General features: G+C 56.2%; 6 protein-coding genes across 6 annotated transcripts; 5 read left to right on the top strand and 1 right to left on the bottom strand.

Moving 5' to 3' along the window:
* Positions 1 to 50: 50 nt before the first annotated feature.
* On the top strand, positions 51 to 2639 carry PHSY_007513 (hypothetical protein; the record flags this gene model as incomplete). The annotated part of the gene is made up of 1 exon (XM_012338107.1): positions 51 to 2639. One exon carries the CDS (start codon positions 51 to 53, stop codon positions 2637 to 2639), a length of 2589 nt encoding a protein of 862 aa, XP_012193497.1.
* A 162-nt stretch (positions 2640 to 2801) lies between these two features.
* Positions 2802 to 4019, bottom strand: PHSY_007512 (hypothetical protein; the record flags this gene model as incomplete). The annotated part of the gene is made up of 1 exon (XM_012338106.1): positions 2802 to 4019. The coding sequence occupies one exon, from the start codon at positions 4017 to 4019 to the stop codon at positions 2802 to 2804; it is 1218 nt and encodes a 405-aa protein (XP_012193496.1).
* Positions 4020 to 4230: 211 nt separating this feature from the next.
* Positions 4231 to 6372, top strand: PHSY_007511 (hypothetical protein; the record flags this gene model as incomplete). Its single annotated transcript, XM_012338105.1, has 1 exon — positions 4231 to 6372. The coding sequence occupies one exon, from the start codon at positions 4231 to 4233 to the stop codon at positions 6370 to 6372; it is 2142 nt and encodes a 713-aa protein (XP_012193495.1).
* Positions 6373 to 6984: 612 nt separating this feature from the next.
* PHSY_007510 (ubiquitin carboxyl-terminal hydrolase 2) lies at positions 6985 to 11244 on the top strand (the record flags this gene model as incomplete). Its single annotated transcript, XM_012338104.1, has 1 exon — positions 6985 to 11244. One exon carries the CDS (start codon positions 6985 to 6987, stop codon positions 11242 to 11244), a length of 4260 nt encoding a protein of 1419 aa, XP_012193494.1.
* A 558-nt stretch (positions 11245 to 11802) lies between these two features.
* Positions 11803 to 15413, top strand: PHSY_007509 (hypothetical protein; the record flags this gene model as incomplete). Its single annotated transcript, XM_012338103.1, has 4 exons — positions 11803 to 12072; positions 13835 to 14008; positions 14230 to 14489; positions 15011 to 15413. The coding sequence occupies 4 exons, from the start codon at positions 11803 to 11805 to the stop codon at positions 15411 to 15413; spliced, it is 1107 nt and encodes a 368-aa protein (XP_012193493.1).
* A 192-nt stretch (positions 15414 to 15605) lies between these two features.
* On the top strand, positions 15606 to 17013 carry PHSY_007508 (hypothetical protein; the record flags this gene model as incomplete). The annotated part of the gene is made up of 3 exons (XM_012338102.1): positions 15606 to 16195; positions 16292 to 16429; positions 16518 to 17013. 3 exons carry the CDS (start codon positions 15606 to 15608, stop codon positions 17011 to 17013), a joined length of 1224 nt encoding a protein of 407 aa, XP_012193492.1.
* Positions 17014 to 17503: the final 490 nt, after the last annotated feature.

Here is a 17503-nt window from a genome sequence, read left to right as displayed (position 1 = left end):
AAAGAATTCCGAGCACAATCGCCGACAGTGCGGCGACACTCGAGCTCATCATGCAGCAGCAACATCAAGCCAGAAGCAGCAGCAGCAGCAGCGGTAGGCCGTCGCATCCCACTCAAATCACCGTAACGGCGGCTGGCGACCACAGCCCGACGCACGACCCACAAGCTCATCCTGACACGACCTCTTCCGCTCAACCTTCGCCTGTACCCCTTACGCCGCGCGCTTCCACCTTCCAGCTTCCTGATGTTGCATCATTGTCTGGAGCAGATGGCAGGACACCCTCCGCATCCTCATCGTTCACCATGAATCCCCATCATATCACAACGAGCGGCTCGTATACCGCGCCCACTTCTCCGACGCTAGCGAGCTCCATGTTTCGCACAAATACCATCGGCCCGACCGCTACTGCAGCTTCGTCTAGCTTGGATCGATCAGCGAGCGCACATCCGGATCTGAGCAATAGCATAAACGGGCTCGGCATCTCGGCAGCAGCAGAAACATCAGCAGTAGCGAGCAGCAGCGGCGCTAGCGCTGCGAATGGTGCGACTGGCAACGGTAGCGCCAATGCGTCCACATCAGGAGGAACAAAAGAAACATGGAAGCGACGCAAGCAAGTCCTTCTCGCCGAAGCGAACGACCACACCGTCGCCGACCTCCAGCTCCACGGTCTTCGTCCACCACCCTACAGCTACCATCCCTACTACCAGAACTCCTCTATCCTCGGCCAGACGGTCGGTCAACTCACAGCCCACACAGCAAGTACCTCGCGCGATCCCAACCCCAACCAAGCCTCCCTCGCTTCATCTCGAACCGCCATCTTACGTCCAGACGATGCACATGTACGCAACGACATCATCCGCATGATCGACCAGTGGCTCGCCGACGAAGGTTTCGGCGCAACACGCCAGCTGCTCATGGAAGAAGCCGGCATCAAGCGACGTGAGAGGGAGGAAGCAGGGCTCGACGCACGAAAGCTGCGAGGTCACATACTCGAAGGTGACTGGCCCGAGGTGGATAAGCTCCTGCAGAAACCGCTCGTCAAGAACCACAAGGCCTTCTTGTACGCCGTATACAAGCAACAGTTCTTGGAACACATCGAGCATCGAGAGTTTCAGAAAGGCTTCACTTTCTTGAACAAGAGGTTGAAGCCGCTGGAGCATTACCAGCCGCATCCGTCCGAGTATAGGGATTTGTGCTACTTGTTATCGGCCAAGGCGGTGACAGATGCTCCATCGTTTGCAACATGGGAGGGGATCCAACCAGGGAGGGAGAAGCTGGTCATGGAGTTCGCCGCCATGCTCGAACAGGACTGGATGGAAAGGGAGGCCGGTTTGCCCGGATCAGCTTCCACCAACGCGAGCAGCGGGAGGAGCGAGAGTCGGGAACCTTCAGAATTGATGGACGACGGCATGATGACCGACAGCGTCGCCTCGACCAGCGCATCCAAGAACGCTACTGCTAACGGCTACACGTACGTCCCGCCACATCGACTGCTGACCATGCTTCATCAGGCTGTAGCCTACCAAGTCGAGTTTGCACGATACCACCCCAAAAAGGCACCCGTCATCTCTGGCCTCCTCCACGACTACACCGGATTTATCGTCCCCAACTCGGTGGCTCACACCATGCGCGGTCACCGCAAGAACGTCAAGAGCGTCCGATTCGTCGGCGAAGAAGGTCGCAAGCTCGTCAGTGGTAGCAGCGACAACACTGTCCGTCTGTGGAACTCCAACACGGGCAGATGCGAAAGCGTGCTGGAGGGTCATCGCAGTCGTGTCTGGGACGTCGACTCTACGCGTACCGGTGGGCATGTTGCTTCCGCGTCCGGTGATTCTACCGTCAAAGTGTGGGACGTCGAGGGTGGACAGTGCAAGACGACGCTGCGAGCGGGTGTGGGCGACGTGTACAGCTGTCGATTCCATCCGGATGAGAAGCACATTGTTTCGGCAGGGTATGACAAGTTGGTGAGGATGTACGATGTCGAGACGGGCTCGATCGTCAAGACGTTCACGGGTCATCAACTGGGTGTTTCGAGCGCCATCTTCAACCCGCTCGGAAACCTCATCGTGACGGCATCCAAGGACACGACGATTCGGTTCTGGGATGTCGTCTCTGGTCTCTGCATTCGAACGGTCACCGGTCACCTGGGTGAAGTCACATCGGTCGAGATCAACGACTCGGGTACCCTGCTGCTCAGCTCCTCCAAGGACAACTCAAACCGTCTCTGGGACCTTCGCATGCTGCGTCCACTCAAAAGGTTCAAGGGTCATCAGAATACGAGCAAGAACTTCATCCGTTCCAGCTTCGCCCACACCTCGCTGCTCGTCGGAGGCTCCGAAGACGGTCTCATCTACATGTGGGACCAGGAGTCGTCGGAAGTGCTCCAGACGCTCGAAGGTCATGGACGCGATACGTTGCATCCAAGCAGCAAAATTGGATTGACAAAGACGTCGGTCGTGTCGGATCTGACGTCGTCGCTGTCGACGAACAACAACGTGGCGTACGGGGCGGTGTGGAACAAAGCCCAGAGTCTGTTGGCTTCGTGTGGTGACGATGGGACGGTCAAGACGTGGATTTGGGACGAGGGGAGGGATCTGGAGGCGAATGCTGATGCGGCGAGGAGGGCCAACGATGAGTGACGATGCAGCACCCAGCATACGGTTTTGCGAACAATGCCATTTTCGATGCAGACGCACGACAAAGGTTTCGAGCAGTTTGCTGGATGAGGGTTTTGCGTCATGAGTTGACAACTGAGAAGATATTCAGTACAAATACAAACGAATAGCAAAGAGGCTAGAGGGTCAAAAGCTGAGATCCACCTTCTTCTGTGGCGGGACAAACGGCAGAGAGCTGATGGGTGGAGCGTCCCTGGCTACGCCTGTCCACTGCGGGATTCTCCTCTCCTTCCTCTCCTCCACCTCCCCCGCAATTGTTCCCTTTGCGACATCGTCCTTGGAATTCTCACTTCTGATCTCCTTGATCTTTTTCGATTTCTCACTGCCGATCCCCAACTGCGGCGTGCCCTTCTCCAATCCTTCCAGCAAGATACACGCCTTGCACACCGTATTTGAAGAAATGTAGCCGCACCTGATACAGTCCTGCAACTGCGCCTTCCGACTTTGCTTGACCACGTTGGAGATCTTGAGGTTTTGGCCGGATTGGATGATATCGACGATGGAGGACGGTCTGATGGCCTCGAGGTCTTTGAGGAACGTCCTTGCGTATCCGCGGTATGCGTTGGGCGAGTAGATGCATTCGGTCGAAAAGTAGTCCAGCTTCTTGAAGTAGGCGTACATGACGATCTCCTTTTCGTAGGCGTACATGAACGGCTTGCTGCGTCGGATACCGCTTCCGCCTACACCGATGCCGTTCGACCCGCTGGAACCGCATCCTTCCTGATCTTGATCTTCGGTTCCGTCAGGGCCTTTCGTGACGATCTCTGTGCATCGTTCAAGTCGAGCAATGTCTCCGCGCAGCACGTTCATAAGCACTGTCTCGGCAACATCGTCTGCATTGTGTCCGGTGACAATGTGATCGACACCCAAAGCGGCTGCACCTCGATCCAGCGCCTGACGCCGGAACACGCCGCAGAACGTGCAATTGTTCTTTCTCCCCACGCTCTTGACGATGTCGTCCATGGTCCAGCCGTACAGCTCGTCGTATCCAAGCACCTTGAGTGGAAGCTGGTACTGCTGCTGATTGCGTTTCACCGTTTCGAGCGAATCGTCCCGGTAGCCGGTGATACCTTCATCGATGCTGAGAAGGAACAGGTCGAGTCCATAGTCGTATCGCTCGTTGAGCACCTTCATACAGTGCGCTAGGACGGTAGAGTCTTTGCCGCCGGAAGCACCGATAGCAACACGGTCGCCGCGCTTGAAGAGGTTGTTAGAGACGATGGTGTGGTGAACTTCGGTCTCGAAGACATAGAAGAAGCATTCTTTGCAGATTTGCTGCGCCGTCTTGGGCCGACGAAGGACCGCTCGCTCGGCGTTGCAGATGACGCAAAGCTTGGGCGCCATTGTGATCAGCTTGCTCGATGTTTGTGCTGATGTTTGCCAGAGTGCAGCCGTGGTCGGCTGAACGGTGCAAGGATCTTTGCGGGATTGGAGTCGTTTGGAAGAGGGAAAGTGGCGAAGGTCAGGCAGGGTCTTGAAATTTCTCCGCTGTCCTTTTTGGCGGAAGCCGGAAAAAGTGACGCCGTGTTCCGAAAAATGAGCTTACTCCACTCACATGCCAGCTCTTTTTTTCTGCGACATACTTCTTGGAAGAAGACTGCGAACAACCACCGGACATTTCGACGAGCAACATCCTCGCAGCTTCGGAGAAAGGGTGTGCAGCTTCCGGATCGGTATGTTCAACTTCAGGACGATGCAGAGGAAGGATCCGCTCGGACCTCCGAGCGAGGACGATCGATCCCGAGCCGCAGCCATCCACTATGATGGGGCAGCATCTGCATCGTACCAACACGATCGTCCCGGAGACGCTGTCACTGCTTCAAAGCCAGCGCAAGAAACAAGATTATTTCCATCGGAACCATTAGCAAGCTCTGGCTCGTCTGCAACAACGAGCTCCGGCCCTAGCTCGTTCCTTTCCGGCCTCATTGCCGATAATCCCATCTTCTCAGGAGGGCTAGGGTTGATGGTTTTCGGCGGTGCGATTGCCATGGCCAGAAGAGGCGTCAAGGTAGCTGCGTCTATGGCGCAAAGAAGGTTATTGATATCTCTCGAGATCCCATCGAAAGACCGAGCGCATCCATGGTTCCTGCACTGGATGGGTGCCCAAGCACAAGCGCAGGCCATGAGGCAGCGCGGCTTGTTGGGCAAGCAGCAGAAGGAGGGGCTCGTCGACTTTCTCGGTCTACGCGATCGTTCCGCGGAAAGATCATCGGCTGCTACCAGCAAGGACAAGGTGAATAATCCTCTGGTCATCGCTTCGAGCGGCTCTTCAGTCTCGCCTGTCCGCATCCTCAGCCACGAACTGTCGGTCGAGACCAGTTACACCGCGCATGCATCGGCGTCCACGCCGAATGCCGAAGCCGCCGAACGGGGACAGGCTCGTTTCTCGCTGGTGCCTGGTCCTGGAACGCATTGGTTCAGATATCGCGGCGTGTGGATGCGCCTGACGCGCGAGCGGGATGGCAAAATGGTCGACCTGTCCACAGGTGCACCGTGGGAGACGGTGACGCTGACGACGCTGTTCGCGTATGCACACCTGTTTCCTCAGCTTTTGGACGAGGCGAGACAGCTGGCGCTTTCTTCGACGGAAGGCAAGACGGTGATCTACACGAGCTGGGGACCCGAATGGCGCCCGTTCGGTCAACCGAGAAGGACGAGGGAGCTTGGCAGCGTCGTGCTAGGCAAGGGCAAGAAGGAGGCTATCGTCAATGACGTACAGCGCTTCTTGTCGCGCGATCGATGGTACGCAGAACGCGGCATTCCATACCGTAGAGGGTACCTTCTGCACGGAGCACCGGGCAGCGGAAAGTCGTCGTTCATCACCGCGCTAGCAGGGCATTTGGATTTCAACATTTGCCTTCTCAACCTGTCGGAAAGGGGCCTCACCGACGACAAGCTGAACCACCTGCTTTCTAACGCCCCCGATCGCTCAATTCTGCTGTTGGAGGATGTCGATGCAGCTTTCCTGGGAAGGCAGCAAGCCGCTGAGGATGGGTATCAGGCGTCGGTGACATTTTCGGGTCTGCTGAATGCTCTCGACGGTGTAGCAAGCGGAGAAAGCCGGATCATCTTCATGACCACCAACCATATCGAGAAGCTGGACCCGGCGTTGATACGACCAGGTCGAGTCGACATGATCGCCGAGCTGGGCGATGCCGAAAGGGAGCAGGTGGAGGAACTGATGGTGCGCTTCTATCGCACCACAATGCGCGAGCTCAACATCAAGCACGCCGGCATCGCACCAAACGCTGTAGAAGCTTCGAAGCCACTCCTGGCAGCAGCAGCTGGGCTGACCGATTCGGCATCGACAGTGGACTCTTACAAGAGCTTCGAAGCAGTGCCTGGTCTTCGGAAGGCTGTCGAAGAGGCAGATCGAAAAGTGCTGGAGCTTGCTAGTCGATTTGCAGTTACTGTTGAGGCCGAGGCGGTCGCACGTCGCACCGCGCTGGGGCTTGGTCCTGATGGCCGACAGAAAGATGTCGGTTTGGCTGCTCCAGCGGCCGCGACCGGAGATGCCGAAACTGCCACTGCGCCAAGTCCCACTCAGCGTATTCATCGACCGGCACCTGCCGCCAGCGGGGGCGTCAGCATGGCTGAGCTGCAGGGACTCTTCATCCGCTTCCCCGACCATCCCGAAGCTGCGGTCGAGGCGTTCATCAACGAGAATGCGTCTCGACGTAGCGCGGTCAGCGCTTAGAAACTTGTCGGTCGGAAGAGCCGCTATCGATTATCCAACAGGATCGCTTTTGCATTCATCACATATCGCATTGCTCCCATGTATTTGTAATCGTTCAATACCACCCTTTCACAGCACAGCAGAGTAAGACAGCCTTCGCGATGACCAACGGTCAAGGCTGCATGGCAGTGGATTGCTTCCTGAATCGGGCGCATCGGGAAAAGGGTGCAATCACTGTCGAGTGCATACGACAGCAGCCAGGCGAGTTTTGGCGGGGTGTGTGGAGCCGGAAATGTGCCGCGAAGTTTTTTTTGGAGTTTTTCTTTTTTTGGTGGTGTTTGCACTCAGCACAGACCGACTTGGCACGGAAGATACGAGCAGCGTTTTGATCGGCATGCTTTTCTCGTATCGTAGGCTCGAGAGCAGGATTGTCGTTCGCATATATCTCGTCAACACACGAATTCGCAGCCCCAGATCACCCGCCTTTGGTATCGCTCGCTGCAGCTCGTCGTAAGCCTTTGATTTCGACACCACTACCTGGCCAAGTGATTGGCTTTCCGGCGCAAGAAGAGGGCGACTCGATCGACAGCCCTGCTCGCTGCAACCTTCGCCCTGGAGCTGAGCGACTCGCAGATGCGTTCCGATCACAGTCTCGACAACGCGCCGCCCAGAGATTCCGCATCCAACTCCTCACAGCAAACGTCCGCACCATCTAGTTCAGCCGAAGCTTTGGCGCGATCCGACCGTGCTTCGTCTTCATCTTCAAAGGATAGTCACGCAGCACCTGTGACAGCTCGCAGACCGGCACCGTCCCCTGCGCAGAGTCCAGAGCCCGCATCGATCTCTCGCTTCTCCGGATCACTCGCGACGGCAGCAGCAGAGCTGAAACGATCCTCCGCTTACAAGAGGGCTCGCACCGTCAGCCCCATCATCGACGAGAACAGCAGCGACGTCGAGAACGAAAGCAGGTCGTCTCCCTTCTCACAGCCCTCAAGCGAATCTGGCGAACCCGACAACACCGAAGTCACCTCCACGCAGCCTACCCCGCTCCGACAGAGCATCTCATCGGCTGACATTCTGCATCCTCCGCACGTCATGTCCAGATCCGACCAGAATATCGAAGGCCTTATGACCGAACAATCCCTCAGCCTCGATGATGGAACGGGAGCCGCGCCTGTCATCATTAAGACGGTTGACGCGATAGTGGACGACGAGCCACCGTCGTATACGGAAGCGATCGAGCCGGCACCAGCCTCGACTCACCAGTCTATCGACACCACGCCGACAAGACCGACGGGACAACAGCAGCTCGATCGCATTCGACCAATGAAGAACCTCCCCCTACATGCTGGCGACACTTGGTATCTGATCAGTCGCAAGTGGTACCGTCGCTGGGACGCAGCTTGCTCTGAGCGTCGAGATTCGGATCCTGCCGAGAAGGTAGATGTACCCATCGGCACCATCGACAACTCGGACTTGCTCGATCCAGATTCGACTCCTGCACTGCCCCGCCTCAGGCCAGGCATCAACGAGCACATCGACTACGAGATGCTGCCCGAAGAAGGCTGGTCCCTCCTCGTCCAGTGGTACGGTAGCAGCGGTCCGGTCTTTGCTCGCAACGTGATTGACGGCCTCAATGCGGGTCAGGAAAGTGTCGAGTTCTATCCGCCCGTCATCCGTCTTCTGAAGCTCGTTCACGACGTCAGCGTACAGGGTTCTGGTGTGGCATCCTTCAGCTTGTCGGTTAGTGCAAGCGTGGCCGAGCTCAAGGCGAAGGCAAAGTCAGCGCTAAATCTCGGCTCCATTGCCGACGTCGACATCAGATTGTACTTTTTGCCTGAACCGACGGATCAGGAGCTACAGAACGGCCTCGTTAGCTCGGCTCGAGTAACGGAAGAGGGTGTCGACATTGTTGACGCTGGCGAAGACAAGCCCGACAGTTATCAACCCAATACAACACTGAAGTCAGTCGGGATCGAAGAGATCGAGATCAATCTCGTCGTAGAAACGCGCCAATCAGGACGCTGGCAAACGGATCCTGCACCTACAGACAACGCTGCCTCCTCGTCGGTGAAAGGGATATTCGCACAACAAGGAGACTTTTTCAGCAACCTTCAGCAGAACAATGCCACGGCCGGTGCCAGCGCAGCGTCAGGCACCGCCGCTGAAGCGCAAGGGCGGGTCACCAGGTCGCAGACTGCCGTCGATCGTACCATGGGCAGGTCACGCGGATTGCGCGGCCTCAACAATCTCGGCAACACCTGCTTCATGAACAGCGCGCTGCAATGCCTCAGCAACACGTACGAGCTGCAGCAGTACTTTGTCTCGGGCGCGTACAAGGAGGAGCTCAACACGGACAATCCGTTGGGCATGGGAGGCGCCATCGCGGATGCATTTGGCAATCTCATCACCAACATCTGGAACGGGCAAGGTGGCTCCTTTTGGCCACGTGAATTCAAGTTTGCCCTCTCTCGCTTCGCACCGCAGTTCAGCGGTTATGCGCAGCACGATAGTCAGGAGTTGCTTGCTTTCCTCCTGGACGGCTTGCACGAGGACCTCAACCGCATCCTGAAAAAGCCGTACATCGAGGCACCAGATTGGGAAGGAGGCGACGAGAAGGACCTGGTCGCATTTGCCAAACGCCAGTGGGACATCTACAAGGCGCGAAACGATTCGGTCATCGTCGACCTCTTCCAAGGACAGTACCGCAGCACACTGGTATGCCCCGAGTGCAGCAAGGTCTCGATCAAGTTTGATCCGTTCATGTACTTGACGCTCCCCATCCCCAACAAAAAGATGTGGAAAGGACAGATCTACTTTGTTCCGCTCGATGCGAGTCAGCCCATGCACAAATTCCAGGTGCAGCTGCCAGCAGGTACCACGGTCGGCAAGCTGCGACAAAAGGTAGCAGCTCAGTTCGGCATCGAGACCAAGCGTCTCGTATGTGGAGAGGTGTGGCACCATCGCGTCTACAAGTGGTTCGACGACTACGAACCCCTAGTCGACATCAAGGACGGCGACTTTGTCTACTTTTGGGAGGTGGCTGCACCACCTCGCTTGTCCAAGCAGCGGCAGTTCCGATATCATCGATCGGTCGAGGACGCTGAGGATGCGCTCGATATTCCGGAGCAGGAGTACGCAGTTCTGCCCGTCTTTACAAACGTCGCCAGCGACACCTCGGGCCCGTCGTCGAGCCAAGCGTTTGTCAGTCGTCGAGCACGGTCAGAGGCCATCGGCATTCCCTTCTTCATTTCCGTGCCCAAGGCCGACGTCAACGATGCCGACGCCATTCGCGAGCATGTGTTGCAAGGTTTCTCACGCTTTGCAGGCGTGCCAGAGGAACTGCGTCAAGCTGTCGAGCACGATCGAACGGCCGCTGCTCCTTCAGCTCTGCCGCCATCTACATCGCAGATTTCGGATTGGGAGATGGTGGACGACTCGGCGGCTGGCAATGACGACGCAATTCAGGTCGTCGCACCAAGCCAAATGGCGGACAGCGATCTTGTCACCGAAATTCGGGAGGATGGCGAAGCGGTAGTGGTGCCTGATGTCAGCACAGTCGATGCCGATGTTTCTTCTCCGTCCGTCGCTCCATTGAACGAATTCAAAGCTCCGACGCCGAGCAGTCCGGCTTTGCGCATCCGCTTCAGTATTGCCGAACTCGGTCAAGGCTTGCCAAAGGGAAGCGAAAGCAACGCAGACAACCTCTCCGAAGATCTCGAAGAACGCCATGCTCGTCTCGCAAAGCGCAGCGCATCGGCTGCCTCGTCGTTGGGCGGAGAAGAACCGATGAAGGTCGAGGCTGACGAGCTGGAGGCAGAGGATGAGTCGAAAACCACGTCCACTGACAAGGCTGTCCCGCTCGTATACACCGGCGGCGCCATCGTGTGCACATGGTCGCATTCCGTCAAGGCGCGTGGCCTGCTTGTCGATTCCGACTCGGCCCAGCTGTGGGGCGACTACGAAGAGACGGTGGACGAGGCAATCCGTCAGCGCGAGAACGCCGGACCGGCTCGACCCAAGACGCTGTCGATCGAAGACTGCATGGACGAATTTACGCGCGAAGAGCAGCTAGGCGAGGACGATCCGTGGTACTGTCCCCCATGCAAAGAGTTCCGTCAGGCCACCAAGAAATTCGACCTGTGGAAGGCGCCCGACATTCTGGTGGTGCATCTCAAGCGCTTCAGTGCCGGAAGGCATTCGCGCGACAAGCTCAACATGTTGGTGGATTTCCCCTTGGAAGGGCTTGATCTTACGGATCGGGTGGAGGGCACTCAGGCGCTTCGGAGGGTGCAGGAGGAAGCCAAGGAGAGCGGAGAGGAGCTGTCGGAGAGCATGCTCGGGTCGGGCATCCTGAGGCCGTTGGAGGACAACGACGACGCCGTCGCCGTGGATCGTCCCATCTACGATCTGTACGCGGTTGACAACCACTTCGGCGGACTCGGAGGAGGACACTACACCGCTTTCGCAAAGAGCCCCGCCGACGGCAAGTGGTACGAGTTTGACGATTCGAGCGTTAGGCCCGTGGCCAATTCCGAGGCGGTCAAGAGCTCGTCCGCATACCTGCTCTTCTATCGTCGCCGCACAACACGACCGATCGGAGGCAAATCCAGGCAAAAGTTCCAGGAAGCCGCCAAGACCCGCGCTACCGGTGCAGGTCAAGAGCCAGCTGCAGACGATGCAGCACCGGAGGCTGGACCGTCGACTGCTACGGGAGACTACTCGAGCGATTCGTTGAGCGACGACACTCCGGACTGGTCGCTCAACATGCGTAGCGGTGCCGACGATAGCCTGGTCGAGCCCGCGACGGGGTGGTCGAGCACCGGCAATTCGCCAGCTTCTTCTAGTCGTGCGCCGAGTCCCATCAGCGACCGTGGTCTCGATTCACCCTGAGCTCTCGCCTGCATTTACGTAATCAAAACGAGTTGGACGCGGAATCGTGTTTGTGGTGGGAGCGGACCGTGATTAGGCGAGCAAAGTCGATGAGAAGATCTTTTGTTGGGGATGTATAATAAGCGCCCGGATTCCGGCCCGACGCGGTGAATTCGCACCCGATTTGCTTGGACTGCAGAGAAAGATCCGCGGGTCGTTTGGGAAACGCAGCGGTGCACGCCCTGCCGCGGAAAGTGTCGTGGCGGTGGCATGTGGTCGTTTTTAGCCTCCGACGCAGAAGCGAAGATTCTTGACAAAAATAGCATAGCCGCCTCGGTCCTTTGAAAACGGAAAATGGGTCTCCGCCAATCCTCATGCAGTGAGCGTACTTAGCGGCTGTCTACCCGAGACTCGGCAAAACCGATGTCGAGTCGCGGTTTGAAGCGCACAAACCTTGGAGCAAGTCGCCAAAGCTTCCGTTTCTGGGGGTAGGCTTTATCTCGGTCGTGCTAGACGTGGTGTCATTGTTCAGGCAGAGTCAGAGCGATGGGAAGACTTGAACAGAAGACGGAACGCGGCATGTTGACCTCGTCTTGGAGCGATGGAGAACAATGGCTGCATTACCCGAACGCGCGAATGACGCGATATCGTGATTGTTCTTTCGGGGCGCGGGAAAGACGAAAACCCGAGAGGCTGGCCGAGCGGAGCGTGCCGCTGCTCGATATTCATGTGAACTTTCCAATCTGTTTTGGCACCTCGGCAGCTCCAAGCGAGGCCGACGCGACCGCTTGCTTCCAAGCCATTTTTTGTGGTGGTAAAAAGCAAACGGTGAATCGACGTGGTTCTTCGGTACGGTATCGTAGTTGCCTCTTATACGCTTGATTTCGAGCTGCAGATAACCCTCTTGAGATGTCCAGATGGGCAGTGAGGAGCGAGAGGAAAGCTTGGACATCCCGGTCGATGACGAACAGTGGTCGCGATGCTCGTGCTGGGGTCGACAATGCAGCCCCGGAACATAAGGCTGTGGCTATCGGGCATCTCGGCCTGCGCGCAATTGCTAGGCCAACCTTAAGTCGCATTATTCCATAAAGTCAAACTGTGTTGGTGATTGTTTTTCTTCTTTCCTTCTCAGCATTATTGATCCAGCGTGCTAGCGTGCTCCCGAATGGGTGGAACTGGAAGATGCATCGGCCGACCGTTTCTCACTTGTTTGAATAAAGTTAGTGACATGTCTGTCTCGACAGGCTTGCTCGCCATGCGGTTAATTTGAAATTGAACCCGTGATAGTTACATGCCAACGCCCGGCGAGTCTTTCTTCCTTTACGTCCTGTACCCAAGAGTCCATCACAGGTGACCGTATCGGGTCAAGCGCTGATCAGTTATATACCAACAACTGGGCTCCATGGCATTGCTACCGTTCTTGGGACAGTCACATTCAATTAGAGTCGAGTGGGCATCGAAAGTTTCGCATGTGGGCTTTCAAGGGCCTCATCAATCGGTCTGCAAGGCCATGAAGAAGTTGTCGGTTTCATGATGCTAATTGAGTCGTCACAACCTTGTTTGTTCACCTTGTCCTCACAGCCTCGCGATGGGTGAAACCCGACGCGCGCAGAAGATGGTGGCTGATGTGCCTTGGTCCAGCTCGATTCGAGACATTTTGACTGCAACGCGGACATGCGTCAACAACATTGTCGGGTGGGCGCAAAAGTCTTTGGCAGTGGCGAACTGAACTTGTTCGGGATCTCCGCTGGGCAAACGACCTTGAATGGTGTTTAACCTAGACTTTTCTTATTAATAGCAACATGCTGTGGACTACCCTTCAATGTGCCCTCCCCCACCTTGATCGTTGGCTGCGGTGAAACTTCTCGTTCCGCGTTGAGCTGCGCTCGCTTGCCTACAACACTTTGCAGCTCTTCCTCCACATTGGCCCTTCCCGCTGCTTTCGTCTCCATCGCATCCGCCGACTGATGTATGGTCCCTCTTCGTAGTCGTATGCTGTCGTCTTGGGCCGGAACATTTTCCCCAACCGTGACGATCGATTGTTGTAAAAAGCAATATCGGCGTCAATCTTTGGTGCATTGCTAAGGCAAGAAGAAAAGTTTCTTTTCTGCTGCAATTTTGTGCGGCACGCTGCACGATACATCCCCGTCCATCTCCGGGACAGGACCGCGCCAACACCGAGTCTGCTCGACATCCGCTCCTCGGTCCCCGCTTCTTACTGCTCAGCGACAAGCGTCGTTTGGCGCTGCTACGCATCTCAAGGTCACCGGCGAGTCTTGCCCTTGCCCTTGTGTGACTAGATCCTCCAGGGGCTCGCAGCCGCACCAAGGTGTTTTTTTTTCAGCCGCACGAGGGCCCGCGGCTCTGACGTTTGCCCGGGCTGCCACTCTTGTTTTACACGTGCTGCCTGTAAGTCGTGTCCTGCCGCGGAGGATCCGGCTGTTGAAACCTTAATTCAGGGTTTGATTCTCTCCTGGAACGTCGGATCAGATCAAAAGGGCATCTACATCTCCAGCCACTCCAGATTCTCCCTCTGATCTTCAGATACCTGCATCATCTCGCGGTGCCTCAAGTTTTCCCGTTTCCCTTCGACCCTCTTCCATGATTGTAGACGGCGGAGCTTCTCGAACGTTCCGCTTGTCCTCGCGCTAAATTCCTCGGTGCGCCGACGTTGCCCGATCGGAAGCTAAGACAGATCCTCGTTCAATGTCCGGTCTTTCTCAGTCACACCATCGAGCGCTCGTTCACGAGGGACGTTAGTCCACGAATGCGAATCTCCTACTTGGTGAGTATGACAATTTCGCGTCGCCATCCTTGCTTTCCTTGTGCCGTTGCATTGTTCCGAGGCCTGTCCGCCATCCTGGCTTACTTCGTTCTTGAGTGGAGACGCAGACGACATCAGATGAACTCTGACTCAAAATTCGGACCTAGTCGGAGGCTGGAGGCCTGGCTCGGCTAGCTCTGACAGTAATTCATCAGTAGTCACGGCGTGAAACTCTACTCAAGCCACATCGATTGGGAGCTTTTGACGACGCGTCAAGTAGTCAGCACCAGTCGTCGACGGTGCTTCTTTCCGAAAAGAAAAAAAAATTAAACACCCAGGAAGTGCGCGAGACAGTCGATGCCGTCCTCCACGGCCTTCGTGCTGCAGTAGAAGGTGATCTCGTGGCAAGGGGCTTGCTGACAGAGATCCGGGGGGTGCATCGCATGCGCAGCTGCCCGCGAGGCATGACGCTCTCTTCCAATTGGGTGAATGCGTTGAGAAGGTTTCGAGCCAAGGGGGGAGCAGCTCTTCTATCCGAATTTCGGCCCCTCGGCCAAACGTGCATTCTCCGCCTAGAGCCGATCCATGGCGGAGACACGGCAAATGACTAAGACGATCAATGGCCTTGGCGCAAGAGGCGCAGCAAATGCGTCACTTCACCTCCACCATGATCACCTTTCTCAGCAAAACTGGCACCTCGCCGCGCGAACCATGTTCTGGACCTGCTGCGACGATCTCCGACCCGGTCTCTGCTGCATAATCTGGGCACTTTGGTGTTGATGGGACGGCCAACCTCGCGTAGCTGCATGATTCCATGTCTTGGACGAGTTCTTCCACATTGTCGCACCGCTCCGTCTTTTGCTTCGCTCCTCTTCGCAACCTTTCGCTCCTACTTCCATTTCGCCTCGCTGAAGCTCAACCATCTTGCTCCCCGTCGCCATCTTTCCTCCGTCCCAACATCCCTGCTCGTGCAGTCTCTGCCATCTCGAGTCGCCAGTATTTGAAAGCCTTTTCGCCTTGAAGGCACGGAACACTGACCGACAGCAGCAGTGTTAACGACTATCACAACCACAACAATAAGAACATCACCAGCAATAGCGGCAGCAGCAGCAGCACCACCACCACTACCACCAGCAGCAACTGCAGCAGCCGCTGCAGCAGCCGGAGTAGCGGCATCAACATTTTCTGCGAGCAGCAGTTGCGTCAAAAAAACTTCCGTTCCGATCTCTTCATTTCGACCTTGAAGTCAGCACTCAGCCTTGCCTGGACGCAGCTTATCCGCCTCGATCTGGCCTGCGAAACAGATCTCTCTAAGATCACGCCCGCCCCTCCAGATCATCCACTGTCATCACGTGTGCTGCGCCTCTCAGCGCTCCATTTCACCGTCATGTTCGCCACAGTCCTGCCCTCAACGATATCTTCCTGAGATCTCACGTACAGGCACTCGTCGTCTGCTTGCTCCAGTACGGCTTCGGGTTTTCGTTGTCAGCTTAGCATTCACCTGTCGCGACGCGACAAGCTGAGCGACATGTCGATACCCAATCCGACTGATGCATCGGGCCGCAGTTCTCGACTATTCACAACCACTTCGAGCACAACGTCAGGTCGTCTCGAGACGATGAGCGGCCTAGAAGATCGCCTTAGCGCGGAGCATTCTGCTTCGAATCGACCCCCTCACGAAAACGATCAACAGCAGTCTGCTCTCGACAGGCCGTCATCGTCTGAATTCAGAAAGGCCACCGACACATCGGAGCCCACAGGATCTCGCGTGTCCAGCCGACAACACCATGACACCAGCACTGATGGTCACAGCATGCGCCCGCCAATCCTTCCTGCCCCGAAAAGTGGTGGAGGCCTACAGTATCAATTGCGAGGCGAATCGTCGCAGCCTCCAGCGCCTTCGCTACCTCCGGGCTCGAGGCAATCCACCAGACTTGCTTCTACGAGCATGCAGAGCATGGATCGTCTGAGTGGCTCTTCAGATTCTCCTTACTCACCATACTCTGAGCATTCGTACCGCAGTCTTGCTCCTGCTCCGGCTTATCAATCCATTCCCGCATTGGGACCTCGCCATCATCATTCCAAACGAGCTGCTCCTCCCATCTTCACTTCCGACAACGAAAGAGAGCAGCTACACAATCTGCGCACAGCACCGTTGGCGCCTCCGCCTAAGCTTTCGGAACTGCCGCAACACTCAAGTCGTCACTGGTAAGTCACGCTTGACCGCCATCACACTGACGCTGATCTGTCCGTAAACTGATCATTTGCGCTCCGTGACCGTCATTTTTCTCCGTCTCATCGCAGGCAATATAAACTGATCATCCGCCAGCAGCCGCAACAGGGGCGGCTCTGCGGTCTCGGAAGCAAAGACAAACGGCCTTTGGACCCTTTGCCTATCCTGCAGCTACGCATCATAAGCCCAGACGGCACTGAAGACGAAGAGTGAGTTGATTTCCGATACCGCTAGATGCACATGTGATCTTGGCACGCTGACAAAGACGATGACACAACAACGCTCCATCGTTCACAGAGCCGAAAATAGCTCCAACCTCGTCCTGCAAGTTTCTCTTTACAAGGAGGACCCCGTGACTGGTACGCATACGGAAGCAGTACTCGTAGAGACCAACGATCCATCGTATCCGTGGACACGCATGCTCGAAGGCCGCTTGGTCGCCAGCGCCAACGTCGCTCGTGATCTTGATGGTTCCAGAGCCTGCTTCTTCGTCTTCACCGATCTCAGCATTCGTCAGGAAGGGCCGTTCCGCCTCGCATTCAAGCTGTTGGCCCTCGGACCACCGAGCATGGGACCTGCGTCTGCTAGCGGCCACATTCTCGCCGAAGCGCTCACCGAGCCGTTCACGATCTACAGTCCACGACGTTTCCCTGGAATGACTGAGTCGACCGAGCTCGCCAAGTGCCTCGCTCGCCAAGGCATCCAGGTGCCCGTGAGGAACGACATTCGCAAGAGGCAGGAGCAACCAGACTCTTTGACCGCCTCCACCGACGATATGAACAATGTGGAATGAAGCGGCAGTCCAGTTATCATGTTCCGATCCTCAACAAAACTAATTGTCTCTCGTAGGGTCCAAAAGACCCAAGCACACGACTCAAGAACCGGTTTCTCAGGACCACTCTGCAGGTCCACCAAAAGCATTCTTCCAATATGCAATCTCGAGCATTATCGACATCCATTGACCCACGTTTGTGGTCGAAGCAGCCACTGCTTCAGTAGACTGAGGTGTGTCGATCCGGTCCACAGAAAGAAAGTGGGCGAGGCTCATTCCGAAAGTTCAGAGGCTTGCGATTTTCAAGCAAAAAGACGTGTCTTTTGTGAATTGGTTTGGCTGGTCCCAGTCACCAAGCATCGCTTTTTATGGGTTGGTTTCATCTGCACGATTTTTCTTTTTTGGGTTTCCATCGGTGCTGGACTCATGTTTTGCGTACGAGAAGAACATCTGCTGTATCCGAACCAATGCTTTGCCGTCGCAATGACTGGTCTAGCTTTGCTTTGGCGCC

Source organism: Pseudozyma hubeiensis (assembly GCF_000403515.1).
Source record: "Pseudozyma hubeiensis SY62 DNA, scaffold: PHS70, whole genome shotgun sequence".
Classification (NCBI taxonomy): Eukaryota; Fungi; Basidiomycota; class Ustilaginomycetes; order Ustilaginales; family Ustilaginaceae; genus Pseudozyma; species Pseudozyma hubeiensis.
The sequence above is the reverse complement of the archived record's forward strand: the minus strand, read 5'-3'. Positions and strand labels throughout refer to the sequence as shown.